At 37.0% G+C, this 22,958-nt stretch overlaps 3 protein-coding genes across 6 annotated transcripts; 1 reads left to right on the top strand and 2 right to left on the bottom strand.

The window, feature by feature from the left end:
- The first annotated feature begins 1,923 nt into the window (after positions 1-1,923).
- LOC140038917 (protein PSK SIMULATOR 1-like) lies at positions 1,924-5,477 on the top strand. Of its 2 annotated transcripts, XM_072084519.1 has the most exons (3): positions 1,924-1,941; positions 2,079-2,252; positions 2,881-5,477. In XM_072084519.1, the coding sequence occupies exon 3, from the start codon at positions 2,948-2,950 to the stop codon at positions 4,727-4,729; it is 1,782 nt and encodes a 593-aa protein (XP_071940620.1). In that variant the 5' UTR covers positions 1,924-1,941; positions 2,079-2,252; positions 2,881-2,947; the 3' UTR covers positions 4,730-5,477. The 2 variants fall into 2 exon arrangements, with proteins under 2 accessions (XP_071940620.1, XP_071940621.1); XM_072084520.1 differs by lacking the exon at positions 1,924-1,941 and having other exon boundaries at positions 2,019-2,252; positions 2,897-5,477.
- Positions 5,478-6,120: 643 nt separating this feature from the next.
- Positions 6,121-14,252, bottom strand: LOC113734879 (PH, RCC1 and FYVE domains-containing protein 1). 3 transcript variants are annotated; one of them, XM_072084518.1, is made up of 10 exons: positions 13,751-14,252; positions 12,534-12,620; positions 12,080-12,169; positions 11,842-11,928; positions 11,539-11,643; positions 8,931-11,018; positions 8,677-8,823; positions 7,303-7,757; positions 6,666-6,750; positions 6,121-6,408 (listed from the first exon to the last, which is right to left on the bottom strand). In XM_072084518.1, exons 1-10 carry the CDS (start codon positions 13,796-13,798, stop codon positions 6,364-6,366), a joined length of 3,237 nt encoding a protein of 1,078 aa, XP_071940619.1. In that variant the 5' UTR covers positions 13,799-14,252; the 3' UTR covers positions 6,121-6,363. The 3 variants fall into 3 exon arrangements, with proteins under 3 accessions (XP_071940619.1, XP_071940618.1, XP_027117441.2); XM_072084517.1 differs by having other exon boundaries at positions 6,121-6,750; positions 13,751-13,883; positions 14,007-14,252; XM_027261640.2 differs by having other exon boundaries at positions 6,121-6,750.
- Positions 14,253-15,132: 880 nt separating this feature from the next.
- Positions 15,133-22,427, bottom strand: LOC113734294 (uncharacterized). The gene is made up of 8 exons (XM_027260779.2): positions 22,114-22,427; positions 21,038-21,133; positions 20,384-20,467; positions 19,280-19,440; positions 17,322-17,439; positions 16,884-17,019; positions 16,408-16,586; positions 15,133-15,688 (listed from the first exon to the last, which is right to left on the bottom strand). Exons 1-8 carry the CDS (start codon positions 22,378-22,380, stop codon positions 15,449-15,451), a joined length of 1,281 nt encoding a protein of 426 aa, XP_027116580.2. The 5' UTR covers positions 22,381-22,427; the 3' UTR covers positions 15,133-15,448.
- Between the last annotated feature and the right edge of the window lie 531 nt (positions 22,428-22,958).

Below are 22,958 nucleotides of genomic sequence, written 5' to 3'. Positions count from 1 at the left end.
TTAATTAATTCAAACGTTCAATTTTTAGTTATCAAACGCGTATGAATATATTAAGATCTCAATCCATTAAATTTAAGTATTGAATTAGATAATCAAACAAAGCCTAAATTCAGTAATTATCATTGCAATGACAAAGCACAACTTATTAATAAGCCATGCCATTGCATATTCTATCCCTTCAATGTGATTCACACTTCTTGACAAACTTGCCAGTTAAACTACCTTGTAAAGATTTAAAATTGGTTTACCTAATACAGATGTTAACTGATGATCCTACTGTCAACCATTTTGGTTTATCTTTTACTCATTATGAGCTTTTATTTTTCTCCCAAGTTTAAAAAAAAAAACCAATTAAAACGTTTTCAAGCTTAGAAATGGGACCAATCAAAAAAGAAGGCAATTTTCTTATAGTCAGAAAGGTAATTGGAATACTTTGACCAAATGTGACAACTGTGAATTAATCATTACTTGCACGTCTTACTTTGGGTCAAGTTTACAAAAATGTCCATTCTTAGTGCCACAGTATTACCAACACAAACACTAAGCCAAACGTTTAATGGCAAGGATTCACCAACTTTCTTTTTTTCTCATTTCGGAAAGTGTGCAATCAACACATTTACTCATTATGGAAATCCATTTCTCAACTACTAGCCCACAAGCCCACCACCACTGCATTAAGGCTCAGCGGGGCGAATCCTTGCCTCCCATCAATTTGTCATAATTAAATATGATATTGCTTAAAAAATTCAGACGGTGCGTCGTGTACTCGTCTGATCCGTGATGGTTCAGTTCCCTCCGAATTATTTCAGAACCTTTTCAAGTCATCCCCCTTCCCGTAGCGTAGGAAGCTATCGTATCGACAAAAAAAAAAAAAAATCCATTTCCCTCTCTCTCTCTCTCTTTTGTTGGTTCTTTGTTTGGTGATACACTGATACTTAAGGGTTGGAGTTTATCATGTTGCTTCTAACATTTAAATAACTATTGATACCTCCACTGAAAAAACATGATCAATTATCCCTTCGTTGTATACAAGAATTAGAAGTTTCGATGTGTTTGCGCTCATAATTTAATTGTAAATAGACGCTCTACTCCACTCTATTATTCAATTCTAGAAATGGACAACAATAATCTTTCCTAAGATACAAGTGGATTTTTTCCCCGTACAAGTAAATAGAAAGAACTAAATTGATTCTTCTATCAAACATAGTAGTAGCATTTTAGTAAAAGTTTTACTTGTATACTAAAATCAACATTGCTTTATGAGTAAAATTGCAATAAGCATTCATATATATGGTATAGGTCACCTCTTAGCAGCATAATCTAAATCAAACCGAGTCAATTAGGAAAATTGATCACACTTCATTTGATTTTCTGAACAAGTTACAAAAATTCACTTCAATTTTGATGAATAATAATTTAGTAGAACCCGATAATTTTAAAATTTTATAACAATGCATGATGTATCATGCTTGTTGAATCAATTTTAACGAGTTAATAACTAGTAAATATTTAACGTTCACTCGCTTAGCTAAAATGTAGTAAGCGTCAATTAATTTGACTAAATACTCGTAACGATTTGACTCATTTCATTAAAAAAAAAATTATCCTTAGATAAATAATTCAACAAGACCGATAATCAATTCAACAATTTCGACAACAAAAATTTCCTTAGATATGTAAGTCAACAAAATAGACAATCAATTCAACAACCTCGACGCGAAGCTGATTTATCAAAACCTATGAACAAATCAAACAAAAGCTATCAACAAATCAAATGAAAGGAGTGAAGTCAAATTAAAACAAAATTTGAAATGAACCTGCACATGAGCCGCCGACATTGAGAGTTTCTAATCTTGGCTTCCAGTTCCAGCGCAACGTTGGAGTCCGAAAGGGTGAGGAGTCAGGACACAACTACTACTACCATTATGCATTGACGATAAGGTCAATTTTGTAAAACGAATTTTCTCCGCGTGGTCGTAAAAAATGATTGCGACGTATCTCCTTTGTTAATTATAATTTAATTAATTTTTTCACTCGTTTCTTTGACGAATTTCTAAAATCCCGGCTCCTTTCTTCAGGTCTTCCTTCCCCGCTGCATGTGGCCTCTGTGCTCCTGCCCACCCCTGAACTTTCCAAATCTCTTTTCCTCCCCTTTCTTCACGCCCAGATAGAAAAAACTCCCATTCATTCCTCGTGATTCGTGCTGTTTATTGACTCTGATTCCTTTATGGTTTAGCATTTCCAACGAATTTGTAAGTTTTAAGCAGCTTCACTGCTCATTTTGCTGCTTTTTTGTTTAGTTTTGTTTTCTTTAGCTGTTAATCTGTTTGATAATATGCCACGAAAAGGAAGTCATGTACTTTTTCCTGGTTATTGAAAACATGGGTTGTGTTTAGTCTTTTTTTGGTTGGTGTTTTGTTTTATTACTAATTTTATTTCTTTTTTTTTTTAACTACTAATTTTAGTTTGCTGGAATTTCAGTTCTCTGTGCTTCTGAGAAATTTTTTTTTTTTTTTGGTTTGTGGGTTTTGGACCCTTTTAGGATCTTCCCCGGTTAGAAGAATTTTATGCTAAATTTGATGTCTTTTTTGAAGAATTGTTTCTTTGGCTGCTATGAAGTGAATTGAAAAAAAAAAAGAGTCATGCATGATTAGATTTGTAGATACTTTTGCTGAAAAGTATAGTGTATCAGAATTGGCTTCCCCCTCCCCCAGCTGAAGTTAAGAAAGGCCGAGAAAGGAAAAAGACTGATTTGATGAAAAAATTTTCTCGAGTCTTGCTGTTGCTGGTCTTCTCTTATGATTTGTGGAAGCCAGCTGTTTCATCGGATAATTTGTTGTGTTTTATTCATAATTTGATCTGTAGTTTGTCTGAATTCAGGATGGTAATTTGATAGGAGATTGTTTGACTTGGAGACTGTCTGTGTGGATTGTTGGTAGAAGTGAAGATGGTTTCTGAATCATGGTTTCGGAGTTTGTGGAAACCATCAAAAAAGCACGGGGTTGGTCAAGAAAAGGCTATAATAGGAGTGTTGGCATTTGAAGTTGCAAGTTTGATGTCTAAACTTGTTCATCTGTGGCAGTCTCTTAGTGATAAGCAGGTTGCTAAGTTGAGGGAAGAAATTATGAATTCAACGGGTATCAGGAAGCTTGTATCGGATGATGACGATTACATTGCGAGGTTGGTATGGACAGAGATGATGGAGAATTTGGCACATGTGGCAAGAGCAGTTGGTCGGCTATCCAAGAAATGCAGTGATCCTTTGTTAAAAAGTTTCGAGCAGGCCTTTAGTGATCTGGTCGACTGTGGTTCTGACTCTTATGGGTGGTTACTCACCTCGAAAAAGATGGATAGGAAAATGAGGAAGATGGAACGATTCATTATGGTTAATGCAAATTTATATCAAGAAATGGAAGCACTTGCTGATCTTGAACAGACTTTGAGGAGAATGAAGAGTAATGATGATGCGGATAGCATTAGTTTGGTTGAGTATGAGAAAAGGGTTGCTTGGAAGCAGCAGGAGGTAAGGCATCTAAAGCAGTTGTCTGTTTGGAACAGGACGTATGATTACACAATTCTACTTTTGGCAAGATCTGTGTTTACAATATGTAGTAGGATAGCGCATGTGTTTGGACTTAGTAATGTGGTTGATGTGGCAGCCAAACAGTCCAAGAACCTTGATTCTGATCATATTCATCGCAGCCGCTCAGTAGTTTTTATGCAGTCATCAGTGCACCCATCGGAAAATAACATTTACAGGTTTGCCTCTGGACCGTTGAACAGGGTAACTAGGAAATCTGGCCCAGTGTCGAGAACAAATAAAGTAAGCATATCTGGCCTTCTTGGAAAATCACTTGCATCGTCAAGCCCTGATTCTGCGAAACATAATGCAATCAGCTCACATTCAGCTCCTCTTGGGAGGTCGTCAACAAAGTCTGGCCCACTTGAGAAAGCAAACAAATCTGTCCTCAAATTCTTTCAATTTCGTAATCAATCATCACATTCTCAGGGTAAAAGCCCAAATTCAAAGCCCAATCAGTTGATTACCATGGGACCCTTAGGTGGCTGCATGATGGGAGGTAATACCTCTCCCGTGAAAAATTGCCATTTGGATGCAAATCTAGAGGGAATCACAGATGAAAATATTGCGCAACATGCTCAGAACAACTTGGTTCCTGGTAAGTTGTCAATCTTCAGTTCCAAAAACAAGCTGTTGACTGCTCCTCCTGAAACTCTTGGTGCTGCAGCATTGGGATTGCACTATGCAAATATTATCATTGTGATTGAAAAGCTTGTTGTATCACCTCACCTGATTGGTCATGATGCAAGAGATGACCTGTACAACATGTTGCCTGCCAGCATCAGATCAGCCCTTAGGTCAAAACTAAAGCCATATTCCAAAAGCTTGAATTCATCCATTTATGATACAGTTCTTGCAGGAGAATGGAATGAGGCAATGACCGGAATTTTAGAGTGGTTAGCTCCACTTGCTCATAACACAATTAGATGGCAGACTGAGCGAAGCTTTGAGCACCAGAATTTAGTTTCCAGAACAAATGTGGTTCTCGTACAAACCCTTTATTTCGCTAATCAGGAAAAGACAGAAGCAACAATTGCAGAGCTTCTTGTTGGTCTCAACTATGTCTGGAGATTTGGTAGAGAACTCAATGCAAAAGCTCTAATGGAATGCACTAGTGGCACAACTTTTGATGATTATTTGGAGGTTTAGCACTTCAGCCATTTGTCAAGCTACTGGAAGCAGCTAGTGGTTGAAAAGCTTAGAGCAATGATCAGCCAACTTCTGGTTAAGATACAATGGACCCACTTCAGCGTTCTGATGAATAGTTGATGATTAACTTGACAATTTTTCTTAACGCAAGGATCCTGTGACCTGGCTGGCATCCTGTATTGTTAGGATGTGCTTCTTTTTGGTAATGAGAATATGAGACCGTAATTCCTATCTGGAATATTTGCCAAGACGTCATCCTTCCTGTGGTGCAGTCTGATTTACTCGTCGCAAAAGTCAGCTGGCTGTTGAGTGGTGCCCTCCATTTAGGTTGTCTCACTTTGGCTCTGGTTTGGATACTCAAAATCCACGTTATATTAAGCGTAGTACCTGGTAGAAATATAGTTGTTAGCTTCTGCTTTCATATTTATGTTGTAAATTCATTTTAAAAGGGCTTTTCACCAAGTATACAGACAGTGGAAGACAAGAAGTTCTCCGTTCATTCTGCTGCTTAAAATCTAAACCAGACATGGCAGGAAAGAAATTATCTTTGCTCATGTTGTAGGAAGTGTGAGTCTAGTAATCCAACCATTATCGCTCGATTTCCTTTTATTGGGTTGGTTCCCAGCCCCTTTTCTTCTTTGTACAAGCTGTTGGACTTTCACTTGTATCATATTTGTTCGAGAAGATGTGGTTTGCAGAAGTATGCAACGCATAATGCATTATCAAGGCAGTAAGAATTTAAGATTTCTGTGTCTGCTTCTTTGACTGACATCATGAGATGCCTCTATAGAAAACCCACCGGTAGACGGTAGAGAACAAGCAGTGTGAATTTTAAGCAGATAATTTTCCATTTTCCAGTGCTCGTCCTGAGATCCGTCAGGTGAGACGGTTACAATAGTACTCCAATCTTTTGATTACAGTGTATATGGGGAATGAGAAGGCAAGGAGCCAATTCTCCTCCAGACAAGAAAAACAGATTTTCATCACCAATTCAAGTCCAATTCTCAGTTATAAATAACATTCCAAGTGTAACTCTTGAGGTTTTGGAAAGTAAAAGACTATTTGGGACAAACTAATCTACTCAAAAATTAAAGCACAGTCCTTGCGCAAAAAACCCATATGTATCGCTGAGGGCATGAGGTATCAGGTTCGACCCTAAAATTCCTCTCAATTCCCCACCCCCTTGTAAGAGTTGGAGCCTTCCTTGGAAAAAATAAAATTAATTAAAAAAAAGCTTATTTTCACTAACTTTAAGGCCTTCAGATAGGAGAAATGCATGCATCACTCTTTAGTTTGCAGTTATATTTGCCTGGCAAGTAGCACTTTAAAGCGATTATTAATTAGTTTCCAATACTTGCGAGCTTTCAGGTCTAGCTGCATAGAGCAAATGATTCAAAGTAATTTGATCGAATCTACTATAATGTTAATCTAACAGGAATGGTAATACTTCCTTTGTCTGAATTCTATAGGATGAGAAAAGCTAAGTTACAGTAGAAATACTGCAGGTTCTAGCAAATCTGTCATCTACTATACAATGCAAAGATCACTAACATGCTTTAACTGCTAAAGCATACAATATTAGTTTAAAAAGGCTACAGGTACATGTTTCCACCCTTTCGTCAACCAGCTTCATCTCATTGCACCATAATCCGATGACATCTTTTACTGTATTCTTCTTCCTGCACAAAATGGATGCTTAACATGCAATTTCTATTCAAAAAGTGTCAAGTTCATTGCCACAGCAAGTATGCACTTGTGATGCCTCTGCTAAGTTGGTTATCCTACAGAACAAGTATTTAAGCTTCCTACCTACCCCCTTCCTGCAATCGATTGCTAGGCAACTAATCTAAGGTTATTCCTATGAAGATTGTGCTGCTTCACTCTTTTCCTCAGATGCTTCTGGAGTTCCTGATGATTCAGGTGACGTGCTATTTACCTTGGGCGTGCTGTACTTTCTCAGAAGCCTATCTTTATTTGTCTTCCACCATTCTTCTGCCTGCTGCTCCATAAACCTTCTTTTACTATAAAAGAACATCGGAAAGGATAGGTGTAAACAACATATTACAAGGCAAGCTGTCATTACTTTCTAGTGCAACTATTTGTGAAATTTGCTTCATGAACCCGTTGAAAAAAAAAAAGAAATAAACAAGGCTAGCTGTTATTTGTAACAAATCATAGCCTAGTCAATGTAACTTTGCAGTTGCACTGATTATATGTGACTAATAGATGCCATTAACTGTTTTATAAGATCGAATTAGATCTTTGTCCAGCCCATAAGTTGGTCTTGTAACAGGTTTATGTTATCTACTATCAAATACGCAAATATTTTCTAATACAAGATCAAGATTCAGTTTATAAACAATTCTGCAAATAGTGAAAAAACTAATTTTGTGGTTTCCATGTATATCTGATAAGTAATAGGATAATTTTCTTATGAAAGTACTGTTGGATGAACTGATCTGAAACTCTATTCAAATTTTCATCTCAGATGCATGTAAATATATTAACTCACAAATTTCATGGACCATCAAGCGTATTGAGCTGAAATTGGGAAGGATAAAAGTGCAGATTACCTGAATTTTACTCGCTTGAAAATCTTGGTGCCATTACTAAGTTGGATTAGTGTTACATAAACACCTGGTTCAAATTGCTCAATAACTTCCCGTGCAGCTTTAGGTGATCCTAATCCACCTTCTGCGCTTGCTTGAACTGAACCTTCTCTTATATGAGAAATGGATGGTCTTCTTTCCCTGGGAGTTGCTTCTGCATTTTGCTGCATGTCCTGGAGTCCTGGAGAATGTACATTATCCTCCATACTTCTGTCTGGCCTCTCAGCAGATTCATTGGCTGATAAGGTTTGATCAGGCTGGCTATGTTGGTCATGCACTGTATGTGGTTGCAAAGAAGACTCCTCATCTGGTTCATGAGGTCCAATCATTTCCAGGAAAGATTCGACCTGGGAATGTATGGATGTGAAGGTTTCCATCTCCAAGATGTCAGAAGGTAACCTCTCAGTCACTTCTTTCAACTGTGCAGCGCCAACAAATATGAAGTTATTTGTTGATTATTGCAATGTGAATCATTTGTCAGAACATACTAAAACCTTTCTTCAGTTATATAGCATAAAACAAAGCCGTAAAGCGTTTTAAAGAACGGTAATATATGAAACTTTCAACAGTTCCAAAAAGGAGAAAAACAGTTCATATTGAGTATGAAAATGAAGGTAAGCTTGTTAATAAAATGGTAAATGGGATGGAATGAAGGTAAGTTTAGCAACAGCACAGTTTTTTTTATTATCACCTCGAGAATCGTATAGTTTTGATGCATGAAAACAACTCTGCCCGCAGGATGCCTACCCTCAAGCCTTCCCTAGACCATAAGCTTTGCATTACGTTTGCTGTTTACCTATAGTGTTCCCATATTTCAACCTCTTAATAAATTCTTACCTGCTTTTGTCGTGTCTTTGCCTATGGTTTCTCAGTTGAAATTACTTTATTATGAAATGTTTATGACCAAAAGTTGACAAGAATCAGAAAAATAAATAAAAAATAAATAAATTGCTAACCTTAGCTTTGACCGTTCAACTATCACTTAACCTGAAATTTCTAGTCCTTAAGAATCGTAAACATCTGAATATTCTAGTTGCTCTCAATTTGACAAGAGTCAGAAAAATAAATAAAAAAATAAATTGTTAACCTTAGCTTTGACCCTTCGACTATCGCCTAACCTGAAATTTCTAGTCCAAAAGAATCGTAAACATCTGAATATTCTACTTGCTCTCAAATTTCTTCTCTTATATTCAGGTCTGGCTATTATACGGGATGAACAACTTCTAGGCTGCAATAAACAGAATATGCAGCCCTTAGGTGTATGTAAATCCGAATGCCTTCGAAATCATTAGTAACACTAATCAAACAGAAAAGCAGGAAATGAAATGTCAAAATTACTTGGTTTGCAATCAGTTTCATGGTTTTCACTGCCACGGTACACTTGGAGGATCTCTCTACAGCCAATGAAGCTGCTTCTTGGGCTTTGTTCTTTAGCTTCTGCACTTCTTGTTCTTGTAATTGGCTTTCCTCCTTCAAACTTTTAATCTGAAGATATTACAGGAGGAAGTTAATGAGCATTGAAAGAATAAAATTTTCTGACAGCGATCTAAAAGATCAAGATGTAGCATACAAACTTGTTAAAGAAAACCTACTTGCTTTTGCAGTTTGGATACTTCTTGGTTCAAAAACTCGTTTGTCTTCTTTAGACCATCAATTACACCCCTTGAAAATACTGGGGTAACGGAGCGTGGAGGACTCGGTCTCCTTGAATATGGGGAAGCAGGCCTTGAGTTGGATGCAGGCTGAGATGGTGGTGGTGTCTGAGGTGCTGTCGTAACAGGTTTAAGAGCATATTGAAGGGCACTTAGTGAACTTGGAAATGCAATATCTTTCAGTTGTAAGAGTGATGGAACTTGGGATTCTCTGATTATAGAGTAATCAGGTTGTGTTCCAAGCTTTCCAGACCTGACCTCCAAATACTTGACCGGTTCCATGGTCGGGGAGAGCAGAATCCTTGAAGTCCTAGGCTCTCTTCTGTCCAGCCTTGCACTACTTTCCACAGGACGATGAGAAGCAGTGGCATTTCTACCGAAAGTGGAGGAGTTATTAGCCTCTGCAGCCTTTTTAAGTTTCATATAGCAAGCATCACAGACTCTGTGTGGTTTTCCTGGAGTAGGAGCTAATGCTGCTTTCATTGCCTTTTTCGAACTGCAAGCATGGCAATGTACAAGGCCACAGTTATAGCAGTTATGTCTCTTCCGAGTAAAGCCAAATGCTTGGCGGCAACCACTACAAAGTGATTGATCTGCTCCAGAGACCCATTTATGGATGCAAATGCTTGCAGTATAATTTGAGCCACATGCTATATTCTTCACATGCCTGTCTTTAAGTGCTTCAACAAATGTTGGAACGTCACGATCTTCTATGTCTCCATGTCCCAATCTTCCGTTTGCTCCTTTTCCCCAGGTAAATACTTCACTTCTTGAAGTCAGGACAGCAACATGAAATGCACCACTGGCTATTTCTTCGACAAATTCTCCAACCAATCTATCTTGTACTAAACAAGGTGATTTTCCATCAGATTGTGGATTCCCAAGCTGACCACATGCGTTACTTCCCATTGTGAAGACATGACCTGATGTTGTAAGGGCAATAGTTGTATTATTCCCACATGCTATCTGGTGGAAGTTGTAGTCAATAAGTGCAGAGACACAGGTTGGGAGCAGATAAGTTTCCTTGTTCCCATGTCCCAACCGGTATTTGTCACCATCACCCCAAGTAAACAACTTCTTAGAGGAAACAGTTGTACCTGACTGGTTAGTGACCTCTACAATAGCAGCTGTGTGCCATGCACCACATGCAACTTTGATGGTCTTCAGTCCACTCAATAACTGGACTTCCTTTGGACATGTGACACTTTTGCGATCACCATGACCTAGAACACCAAATGATCCATCACCAAATGTAAATAGTTTACCATTAGAAGTAGCCAATGCTGAGTGCCATATGCCACATGCAACTGATAAAACTTGAAGGCCTTCCAGTGGACCAGATATCCTTGTGGGTATCCAGTGGCTAATATCATTCCCATGACCAAGAAGTCCGGCATTATGAGTACCATCTCCCCAGCTGTATAAATCACCAGATGTAGAAACAGCACAGGTATGGTGCTCACCACACGCAACGAAATCTACATTTGTAACTGCTAAATATTCAACAAGACGAGGGCGACTGAAGTCCTTTTCAATTCCGTGACCAAGTCTTCCCCCAGATTCCTCTCCCCAAGTGAAGACCTCACCTTGCCTTGTAACCAGGGCCACATGCCGATGGCCACATGCAATCTGCTGAACATCAAGAACTACACTTGACTCCAAGGATTTAGGAGTCAATACATCGTTTTTAATAGGAACGGGATTCCCATATCTATCAGTTGATACCCCATCAGACCAAATCTCACCCCAGACATAAACATCGCCCAGTGATTCTATATCATCTTGCCCGGAGCCTCCACTTGAACAACTAGGAGTGCTTGAGACACTAATACGGAAACCATCTCCACCGCTTGATCTTCCTTGCATATTTGCACTTTCAGAGCCCACATCTGAGCCTGGAAAATTCAAGGATGGTTCACGAGAAACTAGATCAACAGAAGCTCTGCCTCGAGGAATACTTGTTGTGAACTCTAATGTTGTGCCAAATGGACGCCCGTTTGGAATGGGATCACTACCAGCTTCATGTAGCTGCAAAAGTGGGGGCTCAATTACATGTTTGACAAACCATTTAAGCAGAGAACTACGTTTGCTACTATTGCAAAAAAGATGAATTTGACACTTTTGTTACCGAGTCTTGCCAACCAATAAATGTAGCCATTTGATCTATAACTTCCAACAGGGAGCAATGTTTGGCAGAAATCATTATGTGGATTTGGATTTGTTAATAAAAAAAAAAGTTCCAAGATGATATATACAGTATATAAAACCTTTTAGCTGAAAAGGAAAGCTTTTATTTAATTTCATTGGGTTTTGTGATAATTCATTCTAACAGCAGGTCACGTGTGCTAAATGAAGGAAAGTCTACATTGCATTGTCAGAAAGAATTATTTTATGCCATTGAAGAAAAATGAGACAGGATTACCCAATTACAGCTGATAATAGTAAACATAATTCATTGTCAAGTCAATCTGGACCGGACTGCACAAGCTTAACTTAGAGAAAACTAGTTGATTCATTTCTTGGAAGGATCTAAGTTAGAAAAAGTTACATCAGGAATATCACTCCGGGTTCGTCTACCACGAGCGTGGCTAGTTGAAGTTAAAGCCTTCAAGCCAGCAATCCACACCTCTGCTTCAGCTTTATCTTTGCAAATCTGGTAAGGAAAGATCAATGCCACTAGTGTCCTTAACAGAGTTCATATTTTTTTGAAGAACTAATCAAGAAACATAACAGGGCAAACCCAGAGCAGAGAGGCAGTTTCCATTACTGAAACCACAACTTGCAGGTTTCAGTGGAACGGTCTCACTACCGCTCCAGGTCTCGTCCTTGTTATATGGCTTGTACAACTTACCAGATCGAGAGATCTTTCACCGTTGTTGTATATAAGCGAAAATGACAAATACTCCTTTTCTGGTCGCAAAAATCTTCTAAAGACAGGCTGTAGAAACATGTAGACAGAAAGGAAAATACATTGTCATCTCATCTTATTTACATAAGGAAAAACTTTATTAGAGTGATCATAAGAAATGGCAGGTTACTTGACTAAAAATTTAATCATCAATCCATCGCAGAGAGATGTGCTAACTCACGGTTCTCTGCCCAGGAATAATCCGTTGAACAGTAGATAGCTTCAGAATCCTTTCTGACCCATGGGAGTACCAGATTAGTGTTGTTTCATCCTGAAAATATGAGCAATGCTTAACCCAAATCATATAAGCTAGTGACAGGTTGACTCATATTTCAAATATCATGCTCTTACAACTTAGTCGTATTGAAATATATCCTATGCTAACATCTTTGCTTGCAATTAATCTGCATCTTCTCGGTTATCCGATCTATAGTTAGTTCAAATCAAGTACAAACTACCAAAGACTACATTATCAGTGTTTCCTCCAAGTCCTATTGGACAGAGAAGCAACTATGCCACTATAACATGCTTATCATTCCAAATACTGTGGTCTACAGAGTCCACAACTCAAAGAAAATGAATATCTGCAAAGAAAAAGAATATCTTTACGTAGACTAGAAGAATTAATCACTTACTGGAGAAACTCTGAAGGGGCAAAACTTTGGTTTTCCTTTCCTGCTGTACTTGATTAACTGAGTACCTTTCTTCAAAGCAATCAGTGCCTTTAGAAGAAAACAAGAGGAGAAAGGGACAATAAAACATACCACAGAAAGGTCAGGAAACTGGAAAAGAACATGGAAAATAGGGACGAAGAACTCTCAGAAAGCTAAGCATCATATGAGAGAAATAGTTAGCAATACATCAAAACACTTTCTGAAGCAAACTGCATGACTTTTGACATTATTTAAATTCTTTGGTTGGTGGGAGTTTCAAAAGGAAAGCAAATAAAATTCAACTCCATGTTTGAGATTCCCATTTTCCTCAAATTGCAAATAAAAAGACTTCTGAAAGATTTGTCGGTCTGTGAAGAATACTGTTGTGGAAGACTACATTTGCCTCGGATATGTACTCCAGGTGCATCCTCAAATCAAGACTGGCAGTCTTAGCACTTGAGTAAGGAACTTACTACAAGATGGTTAATGGAACTCTCACACTTCTCAAATTTCTAACTTGGCTAAACCAGGAATTTACTACCTCATCTTCCACAAGGCTTCACGACTGCAAAGCAGATAAAAAGATAACCAAATAATGCAGATCTATCATTTATGGACTAACCGAGGTAAAACATTGTCCTTGGCACAAGTGCAAGCAAATTAACGTGGCAAATGACAGCTAATGCAAGCAAAAATTGAGTTCACAGTCTAGATGAAGCTATTTCAGCAGCTGAAGGTGTTGTTTTCATCCATTAATGCTGTCTAACATGTACAATTAGAACTTATTGGTCAATTTACAAAAATAAACTTAAAAATGTTTTCTATATACTTTTCTTGTCTGTTTACTTCCTGATTTCTAAGCTCTGGCTAAACACGTCTACTTGTCATCCTCTCTACTATAACAAACCTAGAAGAACCCAAGCTAGTCAGTCACAAGGTTTCAAATTCTAGCAACTCTACTTGAGGAAACTCATTTAGTCAGTTCACTAGGCATGATAGGCATTTTTAGGCCAATCAGAACATCCAGATGAACCAACAAAACACACTACACAAACTAATTAAATAAGGAATGTTCTCTCATTTTGAACCGATACTATGTTAAGTGATAAACCTATCCTTTTCTTGTGTCTAATTTCATCTTTGGGAAAAATATATTCGACTAAGGAAACGCAAAAAGAAAAGGAAAAGAATAGAAATACCTGTTCAATGTCACGATCAGGATTGCCATAACTAACAGGATCTGCCATTCCATCTGAAATAATTCTTGGGCAGCCACCACTGTACCCTCTTTGTCCCAACCATCCGCATAGTCTTCATAGATGCCAATCCAATCTGCTATGGCCTATCATTAACTTCCCAAATATCTTAACAAGAATGTTTTACCTTACGAAATTCAGCTAATCTTTTGTCAAATCCCAGATATCACCTTGACACTTTTCTTCACTAACAACTAACCTTTATTGAATATTCAAGAAAACTAGTGATCCACGCTCATAATCCTCAAGAATTCGAGTGATTTCATGTCGGATTCTTCGAAATACGAAAAGGGTTTCGAGATTTACGTTGTCAGAACAGATCAAACATAGCAAAGAAGAAGAGGGAGTTGAAGAGAGAGAAGGTAAGGAAAGAGAAAGTGACACAAGTTTAGGAGAACGTTTGCAGCTCAATGGACTGGGGAGCGACTTTGGCGCGCTTATTTGGTCCTCTTAACCACCTTATAAAAACTGCCCTTCGAAAATCTCTTAAATAACACCTTTTTCATATGACGCGTGGAAATGTTTTCATAGCCATGCTAGTAGATTTTTTTAAATAGATTTTGGGATGATAATTAGGGTAAAATACCCAAAAATTCCTTGTGATTTGCTAAATATTCAATTTAACTCCTTCTAGTTTGAAAACCTACATTATAACTCCCTGTAGTTTCAACTAAATTGAAATTAGACGGAAAGCATCTAATCTAACGGTTAGACGTGAAATTTCAATATTGCCCTTATGTAAATGAACTCCTTATAGTTTGTTGAATGTTCAATTTAACTCCCTCTGATTTGAAAAATTATACTATGACTTCCTATGATTTCGACTAAATTGAAAATTGAATGGAAAGCATCTCATCTCACGTATAGTAGGGGCAATATTGACATTTCACACACAACCGTTAGATTTGATGTTTTATGTCCAATTTTCAATTTAATCAAAATCATAGGGAGTTATAATGTAGATTTTCAAACCAGAAGAAGTTAAATTAAATATTTGTCAAACCACAGGGAGTTTTTTGGTATTTTACCCTGATAATTTCTATACTACTACAACTTCTACTAATTATGGTACCAATAGTTTACTTTTTACAAGTAAATATGTTGTTTTCTCGGAACCAAATATGTTCAACATTAAAGATTATTCAATCATAACTATTAATAAATGAAATTTCCTCAATATATACAATAATGGCACTAATAATTTTAAAAGCTAAAAGTACAAAATGTGATTTCTTATGTTTGCATGTGATCTTTAGTGCCATGCAAGAACGAGAAAACCCAAAGGAGAAAAATGAACTGCCATGCAAGAACGAGAAAGCTCAGGGTGAAAAGAATAGCGTACGCTTATATTGACCAAAGATCAAAATACAAGTCCTATTAATACACGAAGCAAACTCCACCTCTCTGTAGCAATACAAAAGAAGCCCCAAAGAATAGCTTCGCCTTGAGAAGACAAAGAAGTAAAATCATGTCGAGCTTGAGAGTTTGGAGCTTGCTCGAAGCCGCCCGAAGAATGTTCTTTAGTTGAGCAATACCAATCAGGAAAAAAAGGCAGAATATGCAAGTCATGCATCCCCCTCAGCAGCAACTTAGTTTTTGAGGAGAAGGATTTAGTGAAACTTTTCATGTGAAGCACCTCATCTAAAGAATTGCAGGATCTTTGTATCTATTGAAGACGCTTTCAATGTCAGCCATCACTTCAGGTGGTAAAGGCTGCTCAAGTGTCAAAAATGCATCGATATCTTCTTTCAATTGATCCACTGAAGTCGCACCTATAATTGAGCTTGTCATAAATGGTCGGTCTCGTGCAAAACCGAGAGCTAACTCTACAGGCGTAAGCCCATGTTTCTTGGCCACTTCCATATACTGTACTGTTGCTTCCTGTAATTCCAACATACAAACATCAGCTAGATACTCATATGGAAAATGCTCATTTAACGTGAAAAAAGGAATAAAATATTTGGAAAGAATTAGTGCATGATCTAGAAAGAATGGTATCACAAATACATGGATTTGTCATTGTGAATAGAATTGTAATCTCTTCAGAAGAATAAGTAGCCTTTTGTGGAAACAAATGTAGAACTGCTGTGGCTGAACTGAAGGCTATTCTGGATAGAAGTATACTAAAAGCAGTTTTGTTGCTCAAGTGTCAAAAAGATGAATGGTTGCGTACTTTCATCATGGCAAAAGTAAGTGAAGAACACCGCACAAAAATTTGAACTAGTGGAACATATCTAGAAGTTACAGCAAATTATACTTTTAAGAAAATTTTGCCTTGTTTATTTGACATTGAGAATAAGTTTTATATCTCAATTCTCACCCAAAGTCATCAACATATGCCTGAGAAAAAGCACGAATAATTTCGTGACTAACATTTATTTTTCACATCTACAAGCCATGACCAAAAAAAAAATCAATAGAAATGATTACAAATTATGAATTGCTAGTCAAAAGTTTTTGAGGCATGTAAGAGGGCAGGAAGATGATTATACCATGTGCATTTTCTGCATAAATTTGCATCTCAATCTGATATTCTCCTTACAAGCAAAGACAGGTAAAAAGCTATTTTCCGTGCTTTATCAAACTCAAATAACACATACCCTGGCAATGGATTTGTTGTATCTTTCCATATACCCTGGGAAGAGGTTGAGTCTTCCTTTCTTTGCAGCTTCAGAATTGATATCCAAGTATTTTCCAGTCAGCGCACCACCACCCAGTGGAGAATAAGAAAGTAAGCCGATGTTGCAGTTGTTTGGATGGCATACTTCAACAAGATCAACTGCGAAGAATCAAATACAATGTAAAACCTGAAAGTATCACACGCAAATATACAATTCTCCTCAAAGTTATTGCTGTTTGAGAATATTATAAATCTGTGTTATGGCAGGATTGAAGAACTTTTGAATAATTACAGAAGAAAGGAAAAGCAACTAGTTAGTCAAGGCTCTGATGGAAGGAACATGTATTTCTAAAAGTAGCATTTAAACAAAGAAGATCCAAGCTATGACAGTCAGAAATAACGTATTTTAGTTATTAACGATGATAGAAAATGAGACAGAGTCAGAAGATAACTTACTCTCAAATTTACATCTTACAAGCAGACTGTAGCTGTTTTGAATACTAACTATCTTTGGTAATCCTTTGTCTTTAGCAGCATGAACAAATCCCATTACTCCATATGAAGTTTCATTTGAAACACCAATATATCGTACCTGAAAAGGTTTCTCTGTTATTGCCAAAGAGACACAAACTGAAGCAGAAGAAGCAAAGCAAAAAAGGGACAAAAATGAAGTTGTGCATGTTAAAAATAAAGCTGTTGGAAATTCCTTCTTTACATACAGTAGATTAGCCCAGAGAATCCCATTCATAGTTATAGTAATGCTTGACAAGTTTATTCAAAGATTGGGGCTTTAGAGATAAACATTCAAGTGTGTAAAGCAGGTATTGCTAACTCATTTATGATGCAAAGACAATGTTTAAGTAAACTAAATACGAAACTTGTGCTTTCTGGTACCTTCCCTTCGACAATGAGTTCTTTGAATGCTGTCAGTTGTTCGACAAAAGGAACACTTGGCCTCCATTTTGAAGGATCATAAAAATACTCGCCAAACAGGGGAACATAACGGTCTGGCCTGAGACAAAAGTATAATTATTATCTCAAATCTGAGAGGAGGCTATTATGTTGCAGACATATAGGAGAAGAATTCATGAAATTTGTGTATTTGACAAGAAGGTAAACCCTGAATGGTGCAGGAAGATGTTTTAGATGAACAGGTTTAATAAATAGGTTAAATGTAGACTCAATATTCCATTATGCAGGACTAATAGGTGATCCCTTTAAACTTATAAAATGAGCTCCACTGCTTCAAAGAAGAGAAGTAGAGAAGACATAAAGAAGTCATAATGAGGTGGGGTTGTTTACCGGAATATTGATTTTTTATTGGAAATTAAAGAACTATTGTTGGTTTTATTCAGCTTCCCAAAATTGCAAAATAGACTTCTAAAAAATCCAACTTTAAATCATCTTTCAAAAGCTGACTTCAAAATGAATTTCTCATAAATCGGCTTCTTCTTCCTTTTGTCTTTTTTCTAATTTCCTTCCACTCCTTGTCCTATCTTTTTTTTTTCTTTTTTGCTTCAAGGGGAGACTCCAAGGCTTTTTCCCCCCCTCCTTATCCTACCTTTTCGCTTCTTAAACTCCTCCCGGTCCTTCCCCTCCCTCTCCTTCTTCTCTTTCCCTTCTAGAAACATTGTTCATGGACGTATGATAAGAGAAGAATAAAGTAGAAGAGCAACCACAAAGCAAACCATACAAGCTGCGCCAGCATCTTTCACTCCCAATAATTCCCTCTCCACAACCACCACCACCATCATCATCAATATCTGAGTTCTATAAGATCTACTCAATGTCACTTTTTCAAGCTGTTTCTCTATTTTCAGTATTTTGGGAACCTCAGTAAAACCTTTAATCTTCTTCAATTTTCAATAGAAATATCAGTATTCTAATAAATACCCCGTCATAATAGGCTGGCCTGCCAATAGCAGTAGATCATAGCATTTGTGCTGTATTATGAACTCAGGATACAACAGCAGCATAACAATTCAGGAGCCACATTTATGAAACGGCGTTCTGACTATAAATAAGCATCTGCTAAATATTTTATGAGATATGCAGACCAAGAAGACCGCTTTGGCTTGATTAGTCCAGTGGATAAATACTCTGTCACAGACCCAGATTATGAAAAATTCAAAATTCTAACCAACATACACTTGGGAAACAATCCCAAGGATATCTATAAAGCCGGCGGCCATTTGCACTTTTGTGTGGACAAAATTAAGGGCCATATAGCCTCGTCTACGTCCAACCCTTATAATAACGTCTAGTTGCTTTCTTCCATTTTGCAGTTAAATCCCTTGCATGTGCTAAAACTTTCTTCTAAATTCTAACTCTCTTTCAGATACAACTGTATCCCTCCTGACCATAAAATAGTACAACCATTTACCAATCAAGCAATGGTAAAAATAAATTTGACTTGCCTGTCAATGCAGTTGCATGCAAACAATGAAGAGACGACCTGAATTGTAATCAAAGTGGATTGGGTTCTTGAGTTGACTTGGAATTAGTTAAAAGTAAATAATCGCACCTTGCCCTCTTTTTCTTTTACTTTATTTTCTCCCAGCCAGGGGGCCCCTGCCAGGCGAGGGGGGTTTAGGGGGTTAGGATGTTGACATAGCATTTCACATTTATTGACAGATTTAGCTTTATCCAGTGATTGCCAGTTTTATGGTTCTAAGGTTCATTTGTATGTTTTAAGTCAAAAAATTACCAAAGATAAACTGAAATATGTCACACTTAAAGAGTTAAGATAGGTATAAAGATTTTCACTGAAGAAGGTAACCAATCAGTAGTGTCAAACAAAATTAGAGTTCGAAAAAATTGATCGTGCAATGCTGGTAAGTATAACTGCTTACCAATGTATTTGGAGTAAATCGATGTAGTCAGTACCAAGACGTTGAAGACTTTTTTCTACACTTTCTTTTATATTAGCAGCATCAACCCTCAAAACTTTTGCATTCTCCCTTAAAAAGCTTTGCCGCTCCGAATAACCAGATATTTTTGTTGCCACGATAACCTAGTCATTGATTAGGACACTGTAACTTCAAGTTATGGCAACCCACAGTTCAAAATGACGAGTAGCATATAAATACAGTAAACATGGTGATTGACTGTCTCAACATTCAGTGTCTATGTAGGAAAAAAAACAGCAGCTTATCAAGGTTCAGGAAAACAAAAACTTCAGAAAAGATAAAATAAAAAAGAAATCTTTAACATAATCAGTTTAGTCCTGACAAAAATATCACATGAAATTGGATAAAGGAAAACATAATTGGTTTAACAGAAGTTTATTAAGAGCAAACAACAGATGTTTATTTAAGTTCATGGTTAAGAACAGGAAGCAATAATTTGGAGAGACTACCCCCAAAAAATTTCGACTCTAATAACAATAGCAAGAATCCAAATCCATCCTGTCACATCATTTTCTTGTAGCTAGAAAAGCAACCTTGTCAAATGAACTGGAAATGGATCAAGGGAAAAACATCTCTTTGAATACCAAAAGGCCTTCCTTAGAATATTAAAAAATGGGTACCTAAACAAGCCTAAAACCACTGTCAAAAAGGCCCACTTACAAATTACAGACTGAGTAGCATCATAAGGATTTAGCAATCAGTGCAACTGTTAACAATAATGATTTAGCTTGGACCAGAACACACTAATAATTTTTCTTTATTTAAATTCTCAGAAAAATGCAGAATTTCAGAGAAAATTCAAACAAAAAAACATTCATGTTAAGCAAATCCACCAAAAAGATATTGCTGGAATTTTGACCTGCACGAAACAAGATCTAAGCAAGCATAGTCATGCATTTGGACAAGGGACCACATTATCGAATAGACAGGCTACCAAGTGATGATATTGAAAAACCAAAGGCACATCTACAAAGTCAAAATTATGACTGTTGATTGGAAAATCAAAAAAGCAGAGAAAAAAATTTCCTGGACAAATGAATATAGTACCTTGTCACGGGGCTGAGACTTCAGCCAGCTACCAATATAGCGATCTGTCCGCCCTTGTGTCTCCTTACTTATTGGAATTGGGTACTTAGGAGATTGATGGAAGAATAACACCACAAGTAAGATATATATGGGAACTTGGTGTCTATGGTAGAATAAATGAACATAAAGGGGAATTATTGATTGAATTTTACAATATCAAAGAACAAAATATCACTATTCGTGACAAGCTTCTTATAACATAAGATCCATCCAAAAGAAATTTCACTGGAAGATTGGCTCATCACTCCACCACTTATATCCAGAAAACTTTGCTTAAAGAGAAATCAAACTCAAAGGTAAAAAGGTCTACCACTTGGTTAGCCAAGTTCAATTTCTTTGGAAAAGCCAACCCTCAAGGTTTTGGTTAACAAAGCTGAGCTCCTAGATAGGCAAAAACTGAAAAGTTCCAATGCACTAAAAGAGAGTTAATTCATGTGAAACACAACACAAGTACAGACACAGATCCTTAATGGCAAAGCTCCATACAGTGACATCGAACATAATGATCAGGAAAATGTTTTATTGTGAAGTATATTCTGAGACTTAATGATTTCTTCCAGATGCAGTTTTTTGTAGCAAGAAAATACTTTAAGGCATAAGTTGCAAATAGCTTACAGCCTCTGCAGTATCTAAGACATTTATCCCATTATCGAACGCATAATTAAGCATATCATGTGCCTCTTTCTCTGTATTCTGCTGTCCAAATGTCATCTGAAATATTGCATGGATGAATGATGTCAGGATCAAAATCATCTAAACACAGAAAAGCAAAAGCTTTTACTTCTATTAGTGATTCTATTGTAATTTAGTGTTATTAGCATGGAATGAATACTGCCTGCCAAATTACAAATATAGAAGAAAGAAATTTTAGCAAACCATTGCAGTATATCAGGGAAGAACCCCTCTCCCCAAAATGACTTGTAGCACAACAACACTTATCACTGTCTCCACCTATATTAAGGAAGGGGTAACTGTAGGGAGACGGTGAAGGAGAAACCAAATTTGACATCCAGGCACATACAGATGATTGAGGATTGTGTCAAAATTCAGTCTTTAGAGTAACATAGTACACAGCTAAAATCTGGACTTAGGCCTTGATAAGGAGACTGTTTGTTCAATTGGCCAATGGTTTCAAGCTCAAAACTTTCAGTATAGCATTTATGGGCCAAGGGGATATTCTAGCACTTTTACCACTGAGGGAATCAGAGGCCTCTGAAACTAAAGAGTAAAATTTATTACCAAACACATTAAGAGTACAAAGGTAATAGATGCATGCCCCAACAGAGCAAGATGCAAAATAACCACGCATTGTATACCCCCGTTTGAAGTTGTTTCTCACATTTAATCCTAATTCCTGATCATAGTTCTATTAGTTCCACAATCAAGAGTAAGCCATCAAGCATGTACACCATTCCCACTTCATCTCGGTTAACTAAGTTAGGACTTGGGAGTTGGGAGTCAAATTTTGCACCAAACCACCCCTTGTAATCTTATCCTATTTGTATTTTGTACTGGGTTCCATCCAATTTAACAATTGTGCAAGCTAAATTCAATTTCTCGACTAACCAACAAGAGATGAACGCCACATATGCCACAAGAAACTCAAGATTTTTCTTGCATATCCTTGGTAACTAAATAAAACAGTAAAACTAACAAATAACAGACGAGAAGAGTGGAAAGCTTATAATTACGGTGCCAAGCGTGATTTCACTAATAATAAGGTCGGAATCTCCGAGTTTCCTATACTCCAGAGCGCTTTTCTGTCCGAGTTTTGCTGTTATTGCTGTATTGGTTCGTCTACTAGCCGTTTTCTGAGTAAAAATGGTGAATTTCTTTCTGGTATTTGGTGATGAAGCGAAATGTTGCCGCGTGATGTGACGCCGAGGGAGACTACGAGTGGCGGTGGGGTTGGAGACGAAGCTGAAAATCGCAGACGAGCTCGACGAGGATGAAGCCATTACTGTGTGCGATAGAGAGTGTGGGTTGGAGTCGTAGGAATAAACGGGTAGTTATCATTTTACTTTTTCGTGCCATGTTTTCTTTATTGCGGTACTCAACCTTCATTTTTTTTTAATTACTACAAATGTTTCTTGGAGTTTAAGTCTAATTAGTAAAAAAAAAAAAAAAAAAAAAACTTTTCAATCATGGGGTAGCGCAGTAGCTGAGTTGATTCAAAACAAAGTACATTTGCTATGTTAAATCATTGCAAGCATAGTTATTAAATTCAACCGGACATTATCTAGTATTTGAATCGATCAAGTTTTTTAATTTTACTAATTGAATCGTTGAATGATTAATCATTGCAAGCGTAATTAATAAACCCGTGCTTGAAACTATTAAGTTTTTAAATTTTAGTAATTGAATCGTTGAATTATTAATTATTGCAAGTGTAGTTATTAAACCCAATCGAACATTGATTTCATGTTTGGATCGATAAAATTTTTAAATTTTACTAATTGAACTGATGGATTATTAATTAGTCAACGAGTTACTTCATTTTTGAGTCCAACTGCTAATTCGGTCTGGCCAAAATATT

This window comes from Coffea arabica, chromosome 3e (assembly GCF_036785885.1).
Source record: "Coffea arabica cultivar ET-39 chromosome 3e, Coffea Arabica ET-39 HiFi, whole genome shotgun sequence".
Taxonomy (NCBI): domain Eukaryota; kingdom Viridiplantae; phylum Streptophyta; class Magnoliopsida; order Gentianales; family Rubiaceae; genus Coffea; species Coffea arabica.
Note: the sequence above shows the minus strand (reverse complement) of the source record. Positions and strands in the feature narration are given on the sequence as shown.